We start from the raw sequence: 25,160 nt of genomic DNA, 5'->3' as shown, positions 1-25,160 counted from the left end.
GGTGCCCAAGATGCTTTTATTTTCAGTTGGCTACTTACTGCCTAACTATTACATGCTGTGGAAAGCATTTAGTCCCTTCTGTATTGCCGAATATATTGGAAAGTAGAAATGCAGAGAACAGGAAAATGTTTATGATATCTGTGAAGGGGTAGATATGCAGTCTGCTAGGAAGCTGAAATGCTGGGGGTATATTTTGGCACAGAGATTTTACCCACTTTTCTTGGTGATGTTGTTTCCTTATCAGACCGGACATGCATTGTATTTTGCATGTGTCAAAAAGTTCTTGCCAGCAGGAGTCATTCTGATAGCGACAACAGGAAGTCTGAAATACACCAAAGGAATGAAGGCTTGGGAAGCCAGACACTGAGGAGCAGCAGTAATAGCTATTCTGGATAAGGAGGTTAAGCCACAAAGAGTTCAAGCCTATCAATACTGGAAGTTGGATTGGAGGAGATGGTAGATAGCTGAAAAAAAAAAGGCACAAGGAAAAATGCCAAGCAGAGAGGAGCTGTCTTAAGTTCAAGAGGAGCTCTGTGCAACAAAATGTCTCCTACACATTGTCTTGGAGCATAACTTAGTCTCAAAATTATAATATGTGAATTCTGGCTTCTTGTTACGAGTTCCAGAAAAAACTGTTCATTATGATAGTCTCTTTACCTCACTTCTGTGACGGAGTAAGAGTTGCAGGAAATGAGTGTGCTGGCCCAGCAGTTCCTGCATACTCTCTATCTGCCCAACATTAAATTCTGCACAGCTGCCAAATCTCCTGTAACTCTCCCTTTTTCCAGCCCCACGTCCTGCAGCTCAGAGGCTCCCAGGGTCCTCTAAGAAGTAGCCCAAGCCCCTCAAATCTCACAACGTTGACAAACAGAAACAAAACCAGGCAATGAGGAATCTGGACACATTTTTTTCAGTGACTCCTTTTATAAGTGGATGAAAACATAGGTTTATAATAGAAGCTGGGATACAGCACAGCCATAGTGTTGGCTGCTGAGAAAGCTCTAATACTGTGTTGTATTTAGGTACAATAGGCTCTTTATAATCACATATTTTATAATGTTCTAAGATGTTCTTTTCTGGCACTAGTGGTCTGAAAACAAAGCTGACACTGTTAAAAACTATAGCTTAGACAGTCCAACACACAGAGTATCCCCTCATGGGACTGACGAGAAACCTGATACATTTTTCCACCGCTTGTGCAGAGGAAACCAAATGGAAAAGAGAAGCCACAGAAACTCAGCTCGGCAGAAGCTTAATGTCCAACAACATCTTGCCCAGGAAAACTGACAGGTACAGTTGGAACAGAAATTACATCTCGCTTTTCAGTACTGAGGTCCACTGCAGTCTCATACTGCTGCCTATTTTTTAACCAGGCCCAAGAAGAATGAGCTCATTGCAGTTTACCACAACAAAGACGAGATATATGTCTGGATAGATAGTGGCTGGATTTATTCAGCCTTTTGGAAAATTAAGGCATGGTTCAAACACATACTTCTGTTTTGTTTCCTCTGAGACAGCCAACCATACAATCATTCCATGCGTTTCAAATAACATGAGAAACTGAGACTGACTCACTGTTTCCCATTTCATTAGCTCAGGACAGGATGCAAAGCCTATAAACACATTCTGTGTAAGTCTTTCTATGACATGAAGTTCCGTGCTCTAAGTTTGCAAGCCCACTTTTTTTATATCCCTAGAATGACTGTGTATGGGCTCTCTCTTCCAGCTCTTCTGACTCCCCATACATAAGCATGAAATATGACTTGGGGCAGCAGTACCTTTCCCTCCATAGCTTTCTTCTCTCTGCCACCTGTAGTTATGCTGAAGCCTCTCTCTGACCAGCAAGATTGATATATCTATACATCAGTAACTCACCAACAGAGAAAGAACGGACCTGGAATGGTGCCCTTAGAAGGACCTTGGCTGTTAGGTAGCACATTGCAACTCCAAGCAAGGAGCTCACAAAGTCAAGGGACAACCACAAGGTGCCCAGTCAACAAAACCAACCAAGCACACAGCTTTTCAAGCACATCCAGATCTGAGTAACTCCTGAAGCCGGTGAACCAGGTCATCAGGTATAGGGTAAACTGGTGTCCTTCCAATAAAATACTGGATTAGGAAATAAGGACTGAGCACAAAAATGAGACCATCTTTATTGATATCCAAGACTCATGAGATGGTGAAATAAACTGTGGCTCAGGATGGAAATACAGTTTTGGGAACAGGAACATGAAACACATAAGTGCAGAGCTCTCTTTCTATCTATCTCGCGTTTTGCTAGCAGCAGCAATGGGAGCATACAGTAAGAGAGATGGACAGAGGTAGCTCAGGAGCGTAAATTTGCTGCACACTTTTGTCAGTGACACGTATCTACTGAATACGTCAAACATACAACATCCTTTGAAATCTGGCACTCTAGCAGAGTGGCAACTACATTTCTACAAATATGGTCCTGACTTGTATCCATTGCAAGTGAATAGATATTGAGCTAGTTCCTTCTAACATATTTTCACTCCCCGTAGTACATCAGTAGTGTTCCAGGTATGAAAGAGTAGGGAAAAACATGCTCTGCAGTAACGGATATCCTTAGAGAGTCTGTTGGTATTGCAAATAAACAATACCCAAGCCTGATAGCTAGAGTTGCACTAATTCTATTAGATCTGGCCTTGAAAAGATCTTTCGTAAAAAGAGTGCTGAATACAGCCTAAATGCATTTTGGTCTTTAGTGCCTACATAAAGGCATCTAGGCACTTAGAGATTTAGTGGAATTTTTCACATTAGCGGCTGGCTCTGAATCAAATCAATGACATTTAAGCATTTCTGTGCTACAAAGAAAAGGTGGATATCTTGGGTTTTTTAAGCACTTAAATACATTTGCGAGCCTGATCTTTCATATTTTTAATATTATTGTGTGCAGAGGAATTTAGGCACTGACATTTCTATTCCCTGAGATGTTCCAATGCTTCCATAAAAAATTCAGAACAAAATATCTACATTTTAAAATGTCCCTCAGCATGAATTTTCAGAGTAACTTCTATAAATGGCCATCAAAATATCTTGGTTTTGTACTGCTATATTCAAGTTCTTTGGAGTTCTACTTTACATCAAAATTTTAATATATGTAATAGACTGAACCAAGTACTTTTAAAAGCAATTTTTAAAAGAAGAGAAAGCATAACTAAACTGTATTTCTACACTGTTACAACTGCATTTTTCAATGTAAATTTACCCTGCTTATGGGAGTATAACCAAATGTACAGGTAAGTCATAGGTAATTTCTGATAAAATATCACTTTAGATATATTTGCTGAAACACAGATGTAGCAAAACAATAGAAGCGTGAGATTATCTTGCTCTTATTCTGTCATTCTGCTATAAGAGTTAAAATAACCATCAGTGGAAGGGATAGCAAATATCAATGGGAAAGGCTGGCAAATTTAGTCAGTATGTTTGTTTCTTCACTTTAGTAAATCATCAAAGACTGTGTATCTTTGTATCTTTTTATTTTTGCTTTTGTAAAGACTTTGACAAATTTACTCTTCGCACCCACATTTGAAATTGCCAGTGGCCCATAGCAAGGCAGCACGGCTGTCCATATTATTTCCTGTTTTATGCAGTGGTGCTTCAAGAATATTGAACAATATGTAAAATTTTTACATTCTCTAAATCTGAAGGGGATTATTTGAACCTCATAGGAGAACTGTGCATAAAAAGGCAATGTTTTGCTCCAAGCAATGTGAACTAAGACAGAATATATAAATACAGCCTGAGACCAATAAATCTGTAACTGCAAATCCACTGTGGCAGTAAATGGTTTCCCTTTAATAATGAAATACCACACTGGCAAAAATAAATATATAATTCAGGCTACCCCAACCATTATTGGACTACAAAATAACGGTATTTTAAAACAGAGAGTCCTTTCATTCTCTAGAGTGCTTTTTGGTCATGTTTCAAATTTTCTTCTGCAACTAGGAGGGCTAAAATCTTGAAAAAATGTGGAAACTGAGACTGTCACACAGTCACTTGTTCTGGGGCTCAAAGTGAAACTCCAGATATTCCAGCACTGGCAGTAATACCACAGTTGGCAGCAGTACCGGTGACCAAATTTCTCTTTATAAAACAAAGCACAAGTTGGCACTGAAGCTAAGTTTCTTGGTTTGAGGAAAGAAAAAAAAAACATTTATTCAATAAAGGAAAACTTACTTGCTGGTAGGGAGAAAAATAGAAGATTTCTGTTCAGTGAACACATAGAGGAATAATCTTTTGCTACAAAGATCGCTGGAAGTTTTTAAAACCTTAAAATATTTCTTTTTAAAGGAAAAAAATGTTTCCATTGACAAGAGTTGTGAGAGTCTCTCTTCTGCAGCTCAGATACTGCAAGCCAGAAGCTACAACTCAGCTTTGGCCAGAGTTTTTCTTTCAGTGACTTATTTGAGCTGCTCCTCTTCTATTCCTATTATTCCCTACTGTGCATGGTGCTGCTGTCCGTACCAAGTTTGATCTAGCAAAAGTTATCTGCATTTGATGTTGACCTTAGTGAGTATCTCAGAGGGGCACGGTTCTCTTGATGCTTCATGGAGGCAGTAAGTTGCCTTAGGACTCTCAGAGGTACAACTCAAGTTGCATGACATGGTGTAAGGCAGAGACACCTGGCCCTTTCTCTTTCTTTCCCTCCCAACCCCTTGCATGAGGATGGGGAGCCTTTTCCACACTTGTACCTGCAATATGGGTACTACTGCAGGGCTGCAACACTTTGTGCCCTTTCTGCCTTCAGTGAGTTGCAGGTAACCACCGCTGTCATCATCTTCAGCAGCAGCAGTGCACTGAGGACTCCTTGGGATGCTGCTACTCAGATGAGCAGCACTGAGCTGAATCAATACTCTCTTAGGCATTCAGATAGTTTCTCTGGGTCTCAAAACCCAAGGAAAGGATCCTGCCCTCAGGCCTCTTCGATTTTGCAGAGGTTTCATTTCAGTCAATAAAATAATATTCCTCTCTGTATCCTTCAGAATTGACATTTCAGGTGGTGGTTTGGCAACGCAGTAAATAAAAGGTTAAAGTCCCTCTTATCGCATCAGAAACAGCACTAACCTGGGATGAATTCACTCTCCATATTCAGATTTATCTTTTCCCTTGAAGGCTTTCTGCTGCAGTAGTTACTGCTTTTCTAGCCCATTCTAACTTTAGGTCCTATGTCGGCACAAAACTAGCATAAAAACAGAGCACTGGCGCTAACTCCCTGCCATATGCTCTGATCAACTTGACAAAAGTGTCACTGTGTGGCCCACCTCTACTCTGAGTCAAGTTTGTATTACTATGTCATCCTTTCCAATGATGATACAAACACAGTCTCACTAAGGACAACTTACATATTTGCTTGTCTCATGGATGCAAATACCTAAGTTTGTCCAAGTAAAGTACCAGAAATCCATTGTCTACCATCAGAGTTCTATTGAGCACCAGCTTCTGTCACCTGCAATAGGCAGAGGATGTGTCATAGCCTTAAGATGCAGAAATGTAATTTCTTTAACTAAACAGAAGTTATTCCACACACGATGCTGAGCTGCTACCATTTTCCTCATCCCATGAATAAAACAGTACTGTTGTTGGAAGTACTGTGGCTTAGCTCCTGGGAGTTCCTGCATGTGAAGCTATTCCAAAACTTCCCCTTATAGCGAGAAACAGTCATGAGGAAAAAAAATCTTAATTACTTCAGTAAGTAGCGTTGACTATTTAATGAGTCAGGCTGATTGTGAGGTCAATTTTTCCACCAAATTTTCCTGAGAGTTGACAGAGAGGGAGATGAGCAAACATACTGCACTGCATTCTCGTTGTGGTTGAAGTTTTGTGATTAATTGCCATCAGCTGCCTTGAATTGTTTATGCACAGAGCACAAGAGTATTGCAAGATCATGTTTTGATAACCTTTAACTTTAGAGCTCTGCTCAGGTTTCTTCTACAGAAGTCAGAGAAATGGCTGTGAGAAGGAGAGATACCAAGGTTTCCCAGATCAGCGGGTCCTGAGCAGAAGAGAGCAATTCTGCACTGGCTTATTAGACAGCCCAGGTAAGAGGCTCACTTTGGGGACTATATTCCCATCCCACAGCACAGCAAGTACCTATACAGAAGAACAAAAAAACCTTTCCATTACTAATGGAGCAGACACAGTCAAGGCTAGTTGCAACTTTTCAAATTAAAAAAAATTAAGCAGCCCAGTTTTCATTTAAAGAAAAAAACACACCCCCCAGCCCTAACTCTGCAGAGCCCAGGCTCTCTCCCTGCTGGGGCACCTTGCTGGAGTCACTTCCTCACCCTGTGCTGGTAGCCCCTGGCATCCTCTCGGTTGCAGGATGGCAGCTGTCTCAGGGAGGCACTCTCTCTGCCTTTAACGTGAAGCAGCTGTGATTTTCACCAAAGCCACTTCACACAACACAAAGGAGAGCCAGGTGAGGGGTCCTGTTGCTTGTTTTGCTCCTCCGTTCCTGGCTGCATTATCCCCCACTACCTGGGCTCCCTCACTGCTCCTAAATGTTCCCTTTAAAAGTATCCCCAGCTACAGTATGGAAGGTGGTGATGTATAGCATATTCTAAAAGATTTGCCTCTGTTCAAAAACCTTCCTGACCTCGTGGCCGAAGAAGAACAAAATAATGTATTAACAAAAACACCGTTCACTGCCAAAGAAAAGGAGTTCCTGTAAGGACTGAAACAATAAATCTCCTCCGTACTGAACTCCCAGAGGGAGTATGTTGTGTTTCCTCCTGTTCTTTATCAAAGTCCCCAAAATAAGCAGGAATGGGCAGTGACTAGGCACAGTCTCTACACACCTTTTTCCATGGAGTAATTAAGGCCTGCCTCAGAGTGAGAGAACACTCCCTGCCCAGCTGTGCAAGGGAGAGCTGACAGCACCACCACCACCAAGCATGAAGCTCCTGGGGACTGCCTTCTTTTTCCTAGCTGTACTCTGTGTTTGCACTGTGGGAGGTAAGTTCTTTGGCTTTTTTGGATAGACTTGTCACATTTGTGGGGTGTTTTGCGAGCAGAAGCTTAGCTGTCAGTACCTGGATCCTTTTTTTTTTTTTTAGTGCAGTGATTGAAAGACTGTGTGTTGGAGGAAAAGAAGGTACTAACTGGTAGTTGAGTTATATGTGTTCTGTGAAAAACTTTCCTGCCATTGTATTTTTGTGACAGCTCTCTTTCTAGGTGTCATGAAGCTCCTCAATCTGAGAGGAGTTAAAAGCAGAGGTATATTTACAAAGCTTTTCTGTTCTGTTTTTCTTCTTTGAAATAAGGCATCTTTTGTAGAGATGGCTTTACGGGGGGAATTGAAATGTCTGTCAGATTTTGCAAATACTGCTCTTGCAAATCAAATCTATCCTGATGGATTTCCCTGGCACTATGTCAGCAATAAGTTTGGTCAAGGGTATCTCTCAGAAATTATCTTAGTTTTGTCCCCAAAGGCATAGGGGCTTACAGCATTTATCGAGTGTCAAATAATGAGGGATGCAAGCCCAGGGGTGATATTAGTTACTGAGTGCAGTATCTTTTATGAACTTTGTGGTGTTCCTATGGTCACTGAACTGCTGTTTTCATTATTCTTTAGCTTGAAAGATCATGCTTTTACAGTGGAATTAACCAGTAAAACCTGAAAGCATGAGAGAAACTCTAACAAGGGCCAGAGTCTATCATCACCTTTGTCAAAAGACACATTTGAAGTCAAATCTGCGTTTTATCTGTACTTTAATTTGCTGGCCCTCTGGTGTGAATACTCATAACCAAAGCTTCCACAAATGCTTATAGATTGCCTGTAAGGAATTTTATGAATCAGAAGTTAAAAAATTGATAATACTAGATTAACTGATCTAAAAAAAGTTAATCAACTTTTACTCAGATCATGTGTTAAAATCTAGAAATGTCTTGTGGTGTAGCTTATGCTATTGCTTGGGCTTACTGCTGTTAGAAAAACAAAATCAATAAAGGAGATTAAAAATAAGATTATGCCACAGAAAGAACTGCTTTTAAAACTATGTTAAGTAAGTACAAGCCCCGAAAGTCTGTGTTGAGGTACTATTTATTCTCTGTCTGCTACTCCTAGTAAAAATAGCCTTCCTGTCATTGTTAAACCTTTAATTTCACAACTTCTGAAAAGCAAAGTAGAGTTGGATCAAAAGGAGCATATTTAACACAACAGTCCATAAAGCTTATCGGAAAGCAACATGCAATGGTGGGAGGAATTCTGTCAATTTTATACAATCCTTTCTTTAAAAAGGATTTTCCCTCCTCTGTGTGATATGAACAGGGCAGAACTGATGACAGTGAATAAGCAAATTTCATATAGGATAAATTTGCTCTGAATAATTTTGGTTCTGTAAAAGTTTTTTTTTTAAATGCTTTATTGCAAGGTAGACACAGTAGTGAAATTCTGTTGGTAAATTCACATTAGAAAATGAAGACTATGTGTGGGGAAATTTGGCCTATGTCTCTACCTTGTGAAAGTAAAAGAACATAATCTGGTCAAGCTTCCGTCAGGCTACCCCATGCATCACCTGTTAAGACAGAAGCAGTTTTATTGTCTGTTATATGAGGCTGGACCAAAGTCTTTGAATTTCCACTGTTTGTGATCACTAAAGTGTCCTGGACATCTGGGCTGTAATGGCAGGATCTTATAATCTGAAGAGAGGAATGGTTGGTAAGGAGGCTCACACCAGTCTCCCTCGTGCTCAGTCTCCCTTTTTTGAGCATTGGAGACAGTAGCAAGGCATTTCTCCAGTTGCTTAGAAACACTTTTAGTATTTTAAAATTATGCTCAGTAAAATTTAGAGAAGGTCAAATCACACCCCGGCATTTTAATACTCCCTCCCCCAGGTTTTGGGGTAGTTTGTCTTCAAAGCTTACCAAGACAAGTAATGTGTGGGCTTGCAGCCTCTTCACATAATACACACAAGCTGCTTGTTTTTGTACCTTTCGTAAATCATGCAGAAGTGGACAAGGATGTTTCCATTGTGGTTAGCAAAGAACGTACCAGGTGTCCTGCGGGGCTTCCAGATTTCATGCCTTGTCTTCAGCGTGTATGCTGGTGGTGCTTTCTTGGTAATTTTCTAATTCATCTTGGGATCTTGCATCCTCAGAAGTCCCTAATGTTTTGGTGGGATCTGCCCCCGTCAGCAAATTACTAGAGGCTCAGTTATGTACAGATGTGGAGGCCGATAGCCTCCTGACAACTTTCCCCTCCTCTTGAGGCTTTTCTCAACCCTTTGAGAGCTAAATGACATGCTTAAAGCAGGACTTCCTTCATGCTTATCTCAAGGTGTTCAGTCCTCCTGGCATATTGCCCTTTATTCTTACCTGCTCCAAAACGTATCTCAAATAGAAGTGCTTTCTGGGTTGGTTCGTGGCATTTCCAGCTTTAAACAACAGACAGCACTGGAATGGGTCAAAGAATATATTGCCAAAGGATAGTAATCAAATATAAATGCTCTTGAGTCTGCATTAAGATGTAATTACTTTTAAAATGTCTAAAGGTGAAGTTTGTTCTTCTAAAATATGAGGGGAGAGGAACTGGCCTGTGCTTATAATGTAAATGCTTAGAAGTTACATCTTCCTGTGCCTTGGCCTTGTAATACAGCATGGCTATGGCTACACAGCATAGCAGATGTCCTCCACAAAGTGCTTGTAGCACACCACAGCTTCCTTCTCACTCAGGCACCCAGGTTTCTTTCTTGCAGAAACGATAGCAGAAAAGAGTGAGGTTGTGCTCCTCTTAGCATTAGCATGGGTGCATTCAGGTTACGCACTCAAATGTAGGAGCTGGAACGTACTGTCTCGTGTTGTAGACGTACAGTGGGTGGGTTTATTAACGTCTGATTGGTGACCCCTGTTGACAGCTAGCAGTACCTTTCTCCAAGAGTGCTCTTGTCAAAATTGATGGCACTACAAAAAAACAAGGGTGCTTTTCATTTTGGAAAGGTAGGAGCAAATCTTGGCATTGAGAGCCTGGTCCAAAGGCCACTGAAGCAATTTGGAGCTGTTCCATTACACTGTGGATCAACCCTAAGTTACATGCTTCCCAACCCCCTTCCCCATTAAGGGGATGCTGCAGACCCTGGGACATCATCCCAACCCTACAACACAGCAGATTAATCCTGGCTCCCAGGCTGCTAGCTTGAGCAAAGTTCCACTAAAACAGGGCTCCTGTAGTGATTACATACATTTGCAGCTGCCTGAACTCTGCTCTTGTCTATGTTAACTAGAGGAGATGGATAGCTTTTTCCTTTTCCATCTTCTGTGCTCTCAGCTCACAAGCCTTCAAGTCTTTTAAAAAATTCATTTTTAAAATTAAATACTAACTAAACCGTTTTGAGCAGTTAAAGCTTTTGAGCATGGTCTCCCCTCATTCTGGGTTATTATTCATGGCTGTGCTCTGGGAGAGACCAGCAAGGCACAGACTGTCACAGTTGGATTGTTGTTTCATCTCTGAAAATTTGAGAAATGTGAATAGGCTTTAGATAACCAGCTGCTTTTTCACACCTTTAGCTTGGTTGAACCCAAACTTTGAATGTCTTGAGAGTTTGCCTGTCGTGAAAAAAAATGCGTTTTGGGTGTTTCCACCATTCCTAGCAGTTTGCAAGACTAGCTTTCTCAAAAATCAAATTGTAGTGCTGGAGCTTACCATAGCCTTTAATTGAGTTTTTGTTCCTTTACAGATTTTTTTGTTCATTCTTCCCCCCCTGCCCCCCCGTCACATTCCTTTCATTCATTAGAGCTTTCTCATATTGGGCCAGTTTTGCCTAATGGATTTTAAAGCTGTATTTATTACTAGACAGAAGAAAACTGCTTGTTCTAGCCCCAAACCTGAATGCAAGTTTACTGCATTTACTGAGGATAGAAGCAGATGGCTTGATACCTGCTTGATAAGGAGATTATGATTTGCAGCCAAAATAAATAGAAACTGAATTTGAAGGGCAAGTTGCCTGCAGCATTCGGCTCCAATCCTGAGAATACATAATACCATATAACATGCCCAACAAATGGTTGTCTCTTCTGAAAATTTACCAGAATGTTTTCTCTTTTATTTAGCTGCCTCTTTTATCTGGATTGAAACCTTCAGTTCTTATCAATCTTTACTCCTTTATCAATTAGGAAAAAAGATCTGCTGAGGCTTATGTTTTAGGTTGGTTTTGTGGGTTTTTTCTAAATAGGAAAGGACCTTGAATTTGGTCTCCAATTGTTTATACATCTGAGTTCTGTGTGAAAAACCTGCAAAAATGCAAATTAAAAATAATCTTTAGGAAACTCTTAACCTAGGGAAGGGAGTATTTTTAACTGGTACCATTTGGTAGCCAGGCTAACTTCACAGTCTAAAGACGAGTAAGGCCCCATGGTAAAATCACATAGGAAAGACATCCTTATTACTTGTGTTCCTCATGAATGGGGTGTGAGGTGTTGTTTGGTTGTATTTTTTGCTGAGACAACTCAAGGAAGACCCTTTAATGGTTTTATTTTGCAATTCTGTAAACAGAGAGACAGTGTTGGATTTTTGTGTGTAGCAGCTGTTATTTCCAAATACAAGTCAAGAATTAAAGGCCTGGCTCCCCTAGAAGACAAACACTTACTTTTGGTTTCAGCTAGCACTCTAAAAATAGGTGTCCCAGATTTAAACAGAAGAGTCGAAACCCTGAGTCCTACCATGTCCTGCCATGCAAGCCACTGTTATTGTCCCAGCACCTGAGCTATCAGGTAGCGATACCTTGGCATTCATCTTGGGAAAGTAGATCCTTGGGTGCCCTAACAGCAGCATGCTGTATCAGCCAGACCCACCTGCAATAGGAAAAGTGGTTTGACACAGTTCAATATGATGCTATCTCTATGCTGTGCCTCCTGAACCTACCTCCCCATGTGAGAAAGCTGTGCTCTGATGATCACTTCCTGATATAACGGCTCTAAGGGAACAAAATTCAGCAGGTGTGATCTGTTGGGGTATTGTCCCCTTGCAGGAGAGGCAGAAAAGGGGTAGGAAGCCTTCTGATGCCACCCGCACATGTACTAGACGCTGGTCTAGAGGGGTCCTAATTAATTCCAAATCTTTTCTTTTCTCAGCAGCCAGGCTAGACAACAGCCCCTTTCAGGCCAGACTAACTAGCTAATGCTCCAAAGGTTACGTTTCAAACTAGTAAAAGAGCAAGGATTTTCTGACTGCTTTTATGTGGAAAGTGGATGCTTGCTTGACTTTGGTACAGGTGAAAATCCTAGCCTATTTATCAATAGAGTATTTTTACAACAATTTTTAATCTCTTTTTTTCAATGGCACTAACATGCTCCTGGGTGTTAGCTGCATGTTGTAGATAGCAACGCATCTCAGGTTGCTGAAACCACAGAGCAAGCGGCACAGTTTTGCATTATATTTCTCTGCTGTAACCTTTCTGCCTTGTCTTATCACTCTAATGAAATTAAGTGTTTTGCCAGGATGGGAGCACTACACCAGCCTTGCTATCTGAAGCTTTCTACAAGATATGTAATCGTTCTAAAAAGCACATTCAGTTTGTCTTACTGTCATGATTTCTCAGTGTGGTACTTGGTTTGAGGAGTGTCAGTGTAATCAAAACTTTAGGGTTAAATCAATTAAATGCCTGGTTATATTACTGAGATGTTTATGCTTCCTGCAGATTTCTTCTTTCATAATCTTTAGCAGGAGATTAATATCATATTTGGGCTTGACAGGTTTGGCTATTGAGGCAACAACTGATCAGGATGGCAAAAGCTTTGGATTTTAGTTAGTCTGAGGAAAACAGTGCCAGGAGATTTACTTAACTTCCTGGCCAAGGATTTGCATTATTTTCCTCGTAAAATAACTTACTTTTTTGTTGAGGCAGGTTTTCATTGCATGATTATTATATGAAGTGATCAGAGCCCCATATATTCCTTCATTTTTTACTAGTTTTCCCACTTCTTCACATGCTCAATGTTGAGCCTAAGCTTTTATTTGAAATATAGTGTTGATAACCTTCAAAATGTTAATGCGTGTGGTGCTATCTATCCCAGTGTGAGGACAGTCTGAAATCATTTTTCTTTGACAGATGAATTGCCCCTCCTCATCTCAGCATGGGTTATATATAACAGCAATATAGATGATGTAAATATCAGTGTTTGCGAACTCATTCAAAGGCTGTGGAAGCAAAAATAACACCAAACGTTGTTCGGTAAAATGGCAAAAAAGTTGAGGATTGCATTGGTGAGAAATGAGAAATCCAAATGTTTTCACCCCCAAGCTCCCCGTGTCACATCCAGTAGAGAGGGGAGACTTTGGACATGATACATGGCTAATGCTTCCACTGCCATTCAAAGTCCCTGAAAGCCAAAATTTGGGCTTTTTTTTGCCCAGGAATGACAGACTCTCTGAAACTCCTACCAAGTTGTCCAAACCTAATTTTCCCCTTGACTCCTACAGATGGTCGTAAAGGCCGAAGTCTGTGGCATGTCGAAAGAAATGTTTGGGGCGAGCATGCAATTCAATTGTAGTTACTCATGTCTGCACAGGACTGTTAAAATCTCTCTCTGAAAACTACTGAATTCTTTGAATTATGGAGCTTTCTGGACATCACATGGAATTTAACTCTGCTTTGCCACAAAACACATAGGTCTTGGAGATTATAGCCAGCACCAGAAGCTGGCTGCCCAGAACAGCTATTACAGTAGAGCAGCTTTAGGTTCTCTTTAGGAAGGTTTTTTCTTACAAGAGTAGTGTATTAATATATTTGCTGTGGTTCAGAAGGCAGCAAATGTATTTACCAAACTGTTGGGCTTCACTTGCAACAACTCGCTAGAGTAGTTTCCAACGTGTAACAAGAGGAAGAACTTATTAAAGATCTATGCCAAATAACCCAGTCCCTGAGATGTGCCACTGACAGCAAGGGAAGGACACAGCACAGGTATTACAGGCAAAAAATCTTCCGGTGCAGGACTGTTCTTTGGTTCTCTGCACATTTTGTCCTGTCTAGTTCAAATGGCTTCAGAGGAATCCATTATTTCCCTTTGCAAGCCATTCCCTGCGCTAATGGCATCATGTGGCTAGTGTGTCTCAATGCTGTTGAATTTAGGTGAACCAGTGCACAATTTATCTTATTGGCTTAGTGACACTTTCTTGTAATGCACTGTCTGCTTTCTCCCTAATTGTGTTCACCTTGCATTTCCAAGAACTGACAGAAATTACTGTTTTCAGATGCAAAAACTGGAAAATGAGGATTGGTCATTTATGGAAGAAATGGCCAAGGGAGAAGAAGAGCAGAAGAGTTTGAGTAGGAATGGACAACTCATTCATGATAGTTGTAATTGTCATGGGGAATAAAATTACACTAATTGCCAATAAAAGTACAAGTGATGTCTATAGCTGTTTACCAACATTCCCAGCTCACCACGACTTCCCAGTGCACTGACTGGGACCCAGAGTTTTGACAAGCCTGAGCATCCTGAGTATGGTCCACTTTCTGCTCCACTAGGAAGCTGGTTATCAGCATGGGTGCTGGCGTGGCTACCGGAGCAGTTCCCACTGCTCTTTGATAGTGTAGGTCCTAAGTGCTGACCCTCTGCTTCAAGTGCTCTCCCAGTAACAACTTTGATTTTTTAATTCCTACTTTGGAACATAAAGCATCTGAGAAAAGCATTTCAGTTTCGCATGTGAGCTTAGCAGTTGTGTCAGATTGGTAGAAATTCAAAATAACATCAGTATTCAATCAGCTTTGCAAGATGCTCGCAGACAAGGAGGTCTTCATCAGCTATATGTGCCAGTTACAGACATCAGATATTTTCCAAGTATATCCTTCATCCTTGCATATAACATAACTCCAGTGAGACTGTACTCCACTTGGGGCTTGCAAAGCCCATTTTGGGCTTTCCTTTTGGGATATTCTGTACCATTTAACCTTTGTTCTAGGCAGTGTGGAAAGGATTAAGAGAGACTCAATTAAGCATGGAATTACATTAGTTGTAGAAGCAATTTACAGTGTTTCCACAGAAGTATTCTGATGGGAACAGGTTTTTGATGCTCCAGAGGCTTTCAGAGCTTTGTCAGGAACAGAGTGGCATGGGCGGGTGTGGCTGAAATGGGTGTCTAGGCTGATCCGGGATGTGCTAAAAATAAATACATCATAGCAGACACTGCAGTGACCCTTTCCTGAATTATACAATTAGTCATGTTGCTGGAGATGCATTTGGATCACAAACACAGAGCAGAAGAACTATGATTTTACTAACTGCTGCAGCACGTTGCAAAGAAGAGCTACCAATTGACCTGGGCTCAGCTTCCCCTCTGGCTGTTTCATATCTGCCCTACCCAAACACACTCTTTCCTGGGAAACAAAAATAGGCTTGCAAATAGCATGGTAAGGAAAAAGCATTGTAACCATTACCCGGAGAAGGACGTAGTTTTCTCTCCGCTTTCTGGGTGGGGGTGACTTACACCAACGCTCCTGTTCTTTCCTGTTGCAGGGGAAGGGGCTCTCCTTTCTTTTTCTTGTTCTACTCAGCAATACACAATATGTAAAAAGCTCTTTCTATATAAAACTGCACCCATTAAAGACATTTTCAAATCGATTTAGCATGACTAACACAAGGGGGGTGGTGGTTTGTTTTTCATACTATAAAATAACCCCTAGTAACTCCTACCTTTATCTTACACATGGACAGACAAATATATCGCCATCAAAGGGTGACAATCTGGTGGTTTAAATAGCTTTGAAGGGTTTAATTAAAACCTATTAAATAGGTTTAACAGGTTTAAATAAAGAGAAGTGCAGAGCTTGGAGCCTTTGTCCAAGGCAGGCTGGAGTGCTGATGAGCATGCTGAGCACATTTATTATTTTATGGAGTGCAAACAATGTGCTCATCCCTCTGTAGTACGCAGTAATAAAGATATCCACCAAGCTTCACGGAGGAGCAAAAGGTGCACTGAGAAAGCTTGCGATTAAAAGCTGTTGATAGGGAGTTTGGGTTTCTTCTGAGTCAATAAAAGAAACCACAAAACTGGCTGGTAAGTGCGCTTATTTCTATGTCCACATGTGCAGAGAGGCAAAGCGTGCTGTGCTTGGGCTGTTTCAGATACTCAATAAAACATGGGGGCACTCATCCAACCCTTCTCATTACTGTTTTCATTGAGGGGGAGCCCTCAACAACCTACAGCCATGTTAGCTGAGGCCGGTCCTTGCCAGCTGCCTTTTCAGTGTTTCCCTGTGTGGTGGCTCCCTATGCAGGAGCTGTTTGCTGGGTGCTTTGAGCAGGCTTTGTGGAAACAGCACTGTTTGCTTGGGGAATGAGTAATTCCCAGCAGCTCTCTGCTGGTGCTTGGTGTTGGGTCGTGCTAGCCACACGCCTAGGCGAGCAGGAGGAGCACTGGGGCAGTGCTGGCACCAAAGCTGTGTTTCCTGCCTTCTCCCTGTTCCCCGCTGGAGAAATTGCGGCAGCTCCCTCCCTTTCCTTCCTCTCCTCAGCTCTTGCTGCTGGATGCCTCCAGCCCACCGGTTTGCGTTTCCTCTGCAGAGCCCAAGTCCCACATTGCCCCATTTGCTGCTGTCCGCTCCCAGGCCATGCAGGAGCAGCCCTGTCACTGTCTCCCTTTCCAGCTACGGGGCTTTGCATTTATGTTCTCCCTTCCTAATGTCTTCCTCTCTCTCCTGTTTTCAGGTGCTTTTGCTTTCTGCAGGGAGGGGGCTATGCCCTTCTGGCCCAGGAGCTTCTCCTTCCTGCCTTGGTGTCTTCCCCCATGCTCCTGCCCATGTTTCTTCCCACTCTTTACAGCAGGTCGTCTCTGTCCTGTGACACCAGCCTGCAAACCAGGACCAGGAGCTACAGTGGAGAAGTAGACAGTTGAACTTAAATGTAAGATCTCAACATGTAGGATTTGTGTAGTATGTTTTCAGTTTGCTGCTGAAGAGAGGTGTGACTGAGAGGAAGGTAACAGCTTGGCAAACGGGAGGTGGTTTCCCACCTCCCTAGACAGCGGGTGTCACAGGCTTCCAGCTGGTTGGCATCAGACAGCAAAGAACCTGGTCTCTCTCCTTGCCTTGCGGTTTTTAGCATTGCCTGTAGTATCTGACTACATCTCACAAGGCTTCACCTGAAACATGACTGGTGTAACTTTGTTCAGGGTCCACGTAGTCCTTCCAGTCGCTGTTGTAAGATATTCACAAGAGAGAAAATCCTGAGGAGGAAAATGGCTTATATTGCAGAAGGTTGTGTTAAAAGCGTTTGCAGAAGTACAAAAGCATTGCGAGACCAGGCTGGAAAAACACTTTGCAGTTCTGACTCGTGATGATATTGCAGTGGCGGTGATCCAGCATGGGACTGTTATTAGGGACACAGCTTTCCTTTCACCAAGTGCTATCACAGCGCGAATAGTTGTGTGCAGATACGATTACAAACGCATCTGAATGTATGTGTGAGGTATGCCATGCCTTGTGTATTGTTTTAGCATACTGAAGAAATGTGAAGACATGAAGATTGTGTATTTTTCTTTGCTTCAAATGCATGAAGTTTGCAAATGGCTTTGTTTAATTTAACATCCTTTACTACACACTGTTATCAGCTGCAGCCATTCACTGGATTACATCAGAACCTTGATTCCCACTTAAAATCTGGCTGATATGACTGTAAAGGAAAGATTTAAAGTTTGCATCCTTAAGGATTAAATGTACTAGAAAGAGTATTAACTTTTATCAAATTAATTCTTTTAGAACACAATATCTGCAGGTTTTCAATATTTTTTTTTTTAATTCTTGAATGTTTAACTCATAGATTTTGTATTTGTGATCTTAGAGGTTTTGACTAGGAAGAAAGGAATTGATGGTTTCGAACAATACTGTTAAAATTGCACTTAAGCCTCTTCTAACAGTACATCCCAAATGGAAGTTTTTGTGATCTGGAAGCATGTATGCTTCCTCTAAGATTTTTTTCCAGTGCTTGCTGGTTTTCTAACTGATTTGGATAGTATGGGTTAGTCATTTTTAGCCAGCCAGCAACTAAGGTATGACCACAATTCAATGCTGTTTTTTGATTTTTGGGAAGTTTCATGTCACGATTTCAGTCTTAACAAAATACTCCAGATGAAATTGAAAGTACTACAGGGACGACTGTTCTTAAGATTTATCAAAACACTGTAGGATAAACCCCTCTGCTCTTAGAAACATGCCTGTCTTGAACCTGCAGGTTTCCTGGCAATGCATTTCTCGTGGTATTAGGTAGCTCTTATTTGTGCAATTAGAATGTGGGGGGGAAAAAAAAGCTGTATCTAGTGAAAATAAAATAAACTGCAGAAATGCAGAGGGAGGACTGAAATAACAAGAGTTATCTAAATTTAATCCCATTCCTTGCTCTGTCCTACATTACAGCTTTCTGCGGTATTTTCAGAGGGTTGATTCTGCACTGAACACATGCTCCAGACAAAGCAAAACATTGAGAAAGCTGAGATCAGTTGCAAATGCAAATGTTGCAGCTTGTATCCATATTATTATTCTGGGAGATCCAAATGATAAAGACTGCAGATGCAGTTGAGATCTTGACCTGCAAATGTCTCTGTTTCTTGCGTAACTCCATTAATGCTAGAGTGTGGTGCCATTGTGTGTTGCAGTTTGTAGTCTTCTAGAAAATAAGAACATATTGTTATTCCTCTTTTACCGATTGGAAAATGGGACACAGGGAGTGTCTATATGGCAAAATACATAGAAATACCCAAGCTGATCTGAATGAGGCAGATTAAGTTCCAGAAGCTCCATCTAAACTCATTACACTGTATTATTCTACATAGACATACCAGGGAGGATGGAGTAATCTGTACACTGGAGACATAGCCATTTATTTTATTTGTGATGATATATCCAAGAGAGCTGTAAACTGGCAAGCTCACACTATTTATGGTAGCACAGTACCGCAGCATAGATGCCACAGACATGCAGGAAGTCAGGTAGATCCTTGGAGAACTGGCCAGCACTGTATCCTTACAAACCAGCCATAAGCATCAGTGGCAGCTAGTAGCCAAAAGCTACTTTATATGTGTCTTGGCAGAATACTATCCTGAAGCTGTGCAGGGAACTGAGCCGGGTTTCCCGAACGCTGCTTATAGCACTCTGCCTTCTCCCCCTCAGCTGGAAGTGCAACCTGGGCCTCCACAAAACATTACTGAGGAGGAAAGCCCAAAAGCACCTAAACGCTAAACCTCACCAGGTAGAAGGCCCATGTAGAAGGCCTATTTCTACATCAGGAATTAAACCTTAAGTTTGATCCCTAAATTAATGTATTCAAGTGCACTTAAGTTCTGTTTGGAGGGCTTGAGTAGGGTTTGAGCAGTATCCAAAACTTGTTTTTGCTCTCCACACATGCACATGGGAGCAGTGTTTGTGCAATGACTGGTTGATGGGAGATGAACTGCTCATCTAGGCAAACCATATTCTTTTTGTCTTTGGAGGATGTGGGTCCCTTTACACAAAAATGCATTACAAAAGAAGAAAGAAATTTATCTCAAGGTTTAGGGTAGAAGGTCATGAAACAGGAAAGAAAGATGGATGAGGAGTAAAAACAGAAATAAGAGAAGTGCGAGAACTACACTGGGCCTGGGGAAAGATCAGATAAGAGAATGAAGAGATGAAGCAGCAATAAATGAAAATGAGACAGAAAACATAACAGACAACAGAGCTCCAAGGTAGGAGTAAACAGGTTGTGTACATTGTCAGGCAGCAGCTATTTATTGGGAACTCTGAGAATATCAATACCAGCTTTTCTCACAAGGACAGCTATAACTTTCTCCAGAAAGGACAAAACGTCAGATGAAGTGTACAGTCTTCCCACGGATACTGCTGCAGGAGGCTGTTACAGGAGGCTCTGTCATGGTCGTGCAGGCTGGCAGAATTATCATTTGCTTCCTGGAAAAAGATCGCTATTTATTTCTGATGGTGCGGAAAGACAGAAAGCAAGAAAGCAACTTTGACTTCTCCATGACTTGTGTATAACTGCAAAGGCTCAGGGTCACACAAACAAACATCATATAACATAGTATACGATAAAAAAAACATAATATAACAACGCCACCTGTAGATTCTGCTTTATAGCCTTGAAGCAGGGAATTAACATGTACAGGTTTCCTCAGGACACCTCTTTGGTAATCGCTCCCAGCCACAGCCTTTTGGGTATTGGTCTGGTTTTTGAGTGGGAATATCTTACATCCTCATCAGGAAAATGGTTAAAACACTAGTTTCTGGCTGTTACGCCATTAGCTTTACACAAGCAGTGAAAAACCTGCAAAGTTTCTAGTCCAAATTTCCCTTGTCCATTACCTCTAGTTTCATCCTCAGCGGGCATAATAAGAGGTTCATTCCTTTGTCTTTGCAGCCCCTCACCTACTTGAGTGCTGCTATCATGCCTTCTATTACTCTTTCCCTCTCTGAGCTAAACAAATGCAATTTTTGCAATCCTTCTTGAGAGGTCATTTTTTTCTAGACTACTGATGATTTTTATGGTTCTCCATTAAGCCCTGCTCCAGGCATCCACAACCTTCTCAACACCCTTCCGAAGCTGGACCACTGGTCTCAGTTTTGGGGCCAGTCTTGTTTAATATCTTTATCAATGATCTGGATGAGGGGACTGAGTGCACCCTAAGTAAGTTTGCAGATGACACCAAGTTGTGTGGGAGTGTCGATCTGCCTGAGGGTAGGAAGGCTCTGCAGAGGGACCTGGACAGGCTGGATCGATGGGCTGGGGCCAACTGTATGAGGTTCAACAAGGCCAAGTGCCAGGTCCTGCACTTGGGCCACAGCAACGCTACAGCAATGTACACAGCAACGCTACAGGCTTGGGGAAGGATGGCTGGAAAGCTGCCTGGTGGAAAAGGACCTGGGCGTGTTGGTCGACAGCTGGCTGAATATGAGCCAGCAGTGTGCCCAGGTGGCCCAGGAGGCCAATAGCATCCTGGCTTGTATCAAAAATAGTGTGACCAGCAGGACTAGGGAAGTGATCATCCCCCTGTACTCAGCACTGGTGAGGCCGCACCTCGAATACTGTGTTCAGTTTTGGGCCCCCCACTACAAGAGAGACATTGAGGGGCTGGAGCGTGTCCAGAGAAGGGCAACGAAGCTGGTGAAGGGTCTGGAGCACAAGTCTGATGAGGAGTGGCTGAGGGAACCGGGGTGGTTTAGCCTGGAGAAGTGGAGGCTGAGGGGAGACCTTATTGCTCTCTACAACTACCTGAAAGGAGGTTATGGAGAGGTGGGGGTCGGTCTCTTCTCCCAGGTAACAAGTGATAGGACGAGAGGAAATGGCCTCAAGTTGCATCAGGAGAGGTTTAGATTGGCTATTAGGAAAAATTTCTTTACTGAAAGGGTGGTCAAGCATTGGAAGAGGCTGCCCAGGGAAGTGGTGGAGTCACCATCCCTGGAGGAGTTCAAAAAACGTGTAGATGTGGCACTTTGGGACATTGTTTAGTAGGCATGGAGGTGTTGGGTTGATGGTTGGACTAGATGATCTTAGAGGTCTTTTCCAACCTTAATGATTCTATGATTCTAAGTACTTGAGCTCTGGCCTCATCTGAATGGAGGGATTTTAATATGAACATATGTTCCTGTCTACCTAGTGCAAGGTCAAGTGAAAAAAGGTAAGACAGGCCACTTCACTCACTATTTCTGCAGTGATAGTGACTTTTCCATAAAAATAATTTCTTTTCAAAATCAGATATTGATGCCAAAACAGACAGCATTTAAATTCAGTAATTCATGTAATGAATATAATCAATATGTATTTTGAACAATCTATTAATCTTTAAAAATATTTTTGTTTTGACTTTTTGGTGTTCACTTTTGTGTGGTGTTTTAAACTTAGTGGTTTGTGCCCTGTAGTATCCTGCAGTGTATAAACAGAACTACCGATGTAATATCTCGCAGTCATTTCTGCTTTTTATCTGTCTTGATTATAGGAATGACTGGCACCTAATTAACACAAGGTCAAAACCCCCTTATCTTAGTCTTCCCAGCGTAAAGGTAAAAATAGTGAGTGAGAGAGAGGGAAGAAATGATGAGAGCTCCAAGCTCAGACCTTGGAGACTGAAGCCTACATCAAAAGCTGCAGTCTGAGGACAACTGTGGCCGTTGGTCAGCCCTGGCTGAATTCAGGGACTCCTTCTGAATTTTAAAAAAGAAAGTGAGTTCAGTGTTTCAGTTTGTTCATTTCAAAGTCATGTCTGAAGACCAGATACAAACGATTTCACCGTTGCTTTAACTTTAGAACAAATGTACCATTTAAATCCAAGCCAGAAAAGACAATAAAGGGAAATTCTGTGAACCTGAAAGAAAAAAAAAACAAACAACAGTTTCTCTTTTTTCATTTTGGCCTTGTGGCCATGGGTCAAATGTTTTTTGAGCTCTTCTTAATTCCTTCTTATTTTTCCCTGCCATGGGCCTTCCTGCCCTTCCCCTCTCATCTTCTTCCTGTCCTGTTATCTTTCTCCCAGTTCTGATTTCTTCTCGCCTTGTTATCTACTTTTAGACATGTTTTTTTCTTTTTGGATCTTATCACCACCACTGTCATCCCTTTCTTCAGTCCAGTGTCACATCTGAGCACCTTTTAGCTCTGAGCATGTTCTCCAGACACAAGGGTGCTACGTTACAGGTCACCTATGCTCTTTTGGCTGGGTTTATTGCCAGGGAGCAAGGCAAATGGGAGAGGTTTGTGTGTGGGAGCAGTTGCCGAATAGATTTTGGCTACTCCCACATCAGAGTACATGGAGGTGCTCTCGTATCAAAGGGATCACTGCATCTAAATTTGCCAATGGGCCAAAGTTTTTTTCTCAATCATTTTTGAGCTCTTGCTTTTATCCCCCATAGGATTCTCCTTAGTCACAACTTAACATTGCAAATAAGAGCATAATAAGCCACCCGTTCTATCGCTTCTTTTAATCAACCAATTCCCCCTGAAATCCTGGCTCGTTTTAAGCATTTTTGCATGTTGCTTTCAACTTGTTTTTAAAGTGTACTTAATTATCCACAATTTTAAGAAAACGATTAATTCATAAAACTCCATTTTAGCAGAGTAGAATAATCAAATTTACCTTAGTTTATCTCTAGCCTGGGACAAAAATCAGCAAACTGTGACTCATAACAAAATTGTGACTTAAATTCTCAATTTTTTTAGTTTTGAGGAAATCTTGGCCTATCAACATGGTTATTAAATGGAACACCTTTAAAGGATGAATAATCTAAGTACTGCAATGGGCTTTCCACAGTGTCATGCTGAGTTAAGGGAAGAGTTAGGGAATGAGCTAATTGGCCAGCTAGTGCGTTTAGCTGGTGTTACAGACGTGATAGTTACTGAGAGATGTTATAACAAACCATATGAAATGTAGGCACTGTTGAAAAAACATTCTGTTTTAGTGCTGTGGCCTCATGGCGTGAGGATTTACAGGAGCTTTGTCAGCCGCTCAGAATGAGAATGAAGAGATGGAAAAATGCTTGTTGTTTAGGGAAACAAGATTGCTTTCAAGTGTGGGTTATGAAGCATTATTCTGACCGGGTAACTAAATGGCAGGAAAAACAGTATTTTAAATGCACTGGGCAACAGGCTGTGCGCAGCCTGACTATTCATGTGTCCTGGGGAGCAGGGCTGGGGCAGCAGGAGGCTCGTAGGGAACAGATTTAATTTGATATGGGATATACCCATATCAAACTGGGCCAGCATGTGCTGTGACGAGGCATTGCGAAGGCAGCAGCGTACCTAGAAGAGATGCCCAAGAGAGTCAGGCTCACCGGGAGGGGACAAGAACCCAGCTGAGGCCCACCAGAAGTGCACAGGTGCCAAGAGGGCTGGTAACACCTTACACTGCTTGAAGAAGAGTTGTAAGGGCTCATCTGACTAGGCCTTACTATGTGCCTCCAGAGCTCCTGCAATTGTAGTATGTTTTTTTTTTTTTCCAAGTTAGATCTGTGACTCTGGCAGGCCTTGGGTGGTGCTTGTGAAATGTTAATCGGAACGCAGCACGCTGAGCAAAGGGAACAAAGCTGACTGTTCTGTCCTGTAGCCAAAAAAAGAGAGAATGCCAGCAGATATTACCATGAATGGAGTCACACAAGAACAGTGACACGCTGTCCTGACTCAGTTTTGCGATGTCTATATTACAGCATGCTAATGCAGTGTGACAGGATGTCACGCTCCAAACCTGAAAGCACTGGGGGATTAGTCTGTGCCGTTTTGCTCTCCCATTCAGTCGCAGAGCTGATCTCTTCCACCCCAAATGTACCCATCCTTTTCTCACAGCGGTGTAAAATGGTTGTGAAATGCCACTGTTTCTGACTCGATGTAGTTTTTTCACCCCCTTCATCACCCCTTAAACTCCTTTTAGTAGAAAAAATATGGACACCCCAGAAATAAGACTGAAAATCTTATTTGAAACCAAAACTCTAGTTGAGTGAGTTATGCTGTTACTACTTTTCAGCACAGCCATAAGATACAGAAATTATTTTGCCTTTGGTTTGGTGGGGGGTTTTTTGCCCGGTTTGTTTGTTTTGTAATATTGGAGACTTTCACCTACTAACTTGACTTAGGATTTTTAAGACTGGCATAATTTACTGCAGTAAACTCCCAACAGCTGAAGCACTGCCTTGAGGGAAAAGTCAGTCATTACTCAACTTGGTGCTTTCCAAGCCATGTTCTGTGAATTCTCCTCTTCCCCTCACATACAGGGATCAGGGTGATGCTGAAAACCCCTCCTGAAGTGCTTGTACTAGGCAGGGAGCTAGTACAACTTTGTTCCTCCAAGGCAGGAGAATGGGTGCTTACTCCTGCAGCCAGTTATTTTAGTTAATCCTCCACCCTGAACACCCAGAGTAACTGTGGTTGTACTCAAGGATAGGAGGAGCTAGCGAAAAACCTTTAATTGCTCCAGGTTTTTTTTTTTCCCAACTAGTCTTAGAGACCCTAATACCTGTTGGAAAACAACCTGCAGTCCAAGGGGGGAGGCCGTAGCAGATGCTCCCCATTACAGCAGTGAGGGCAAAGCTAAGAGATTTAGGATACAGCTAAAAAAGGTTGCTAGCAGAGTTGTATGATTTGGTTGCTTCTGCTAATAAGCTTCTGAACTTGATTTTCCAGGGTCCTTGCTGCTCTCTGCCTTATATGCCTATGTAGTGTTACATAGATCT

At 41.9% G+C, this 25,160-nt stretch overlaps 1 protein-coding gene across 5 annotated transcripts in view; it reads left to right on the top strand.

The window, feature by feature from the left end:
- Nucleotides 1-6,658: 6,658 nt before the first annotated feature.
- The window catches only part of EMCN (endomucin), a 57,031-nt gene continuing 38,529 nt past the window's right edge, over nucleotides 6,659-25,160 (top strand). For 2 of the 5 annotated variants that reach the window (XR_012042672.1, XM_072862506.1), the window contains exon 1: nucleotides 6,666-6,984. Coding sequence is in view for 3 of the 5 variants with exons in the window: in XM_072862506.1 (XP_072718607.1) it covers nucleotides 6,924-6,984 (61 nt within the window). In the remaining 2 variants the exon portion in view is untranslated. Of the gene's footprint in view, nucleotides 6,985-25,160 lie in introns of all 5 variants that reach the window. The other 3 variants (XR_012042671.1, XM_072862503.1, XM_072862505.1) reach the window with 3 other exon arrangements.

This window comes from Ciconia boyciana, chromosome 5 (assembly GCF_034638445.1).
Source record: "Ciconia boyciana chromosome 5, ASM3463844v1, whole genome shotgun sequence".
Lineage (NCBI taxonomy): Eukaryota > Metazoa > Chordata > Aves > Ciconiiformes > Ciconiidae > Ciconia > Ciconia boyciana.
This window is presented reverse-complemented; position numbering and strand designations above follow the sequence as displayed.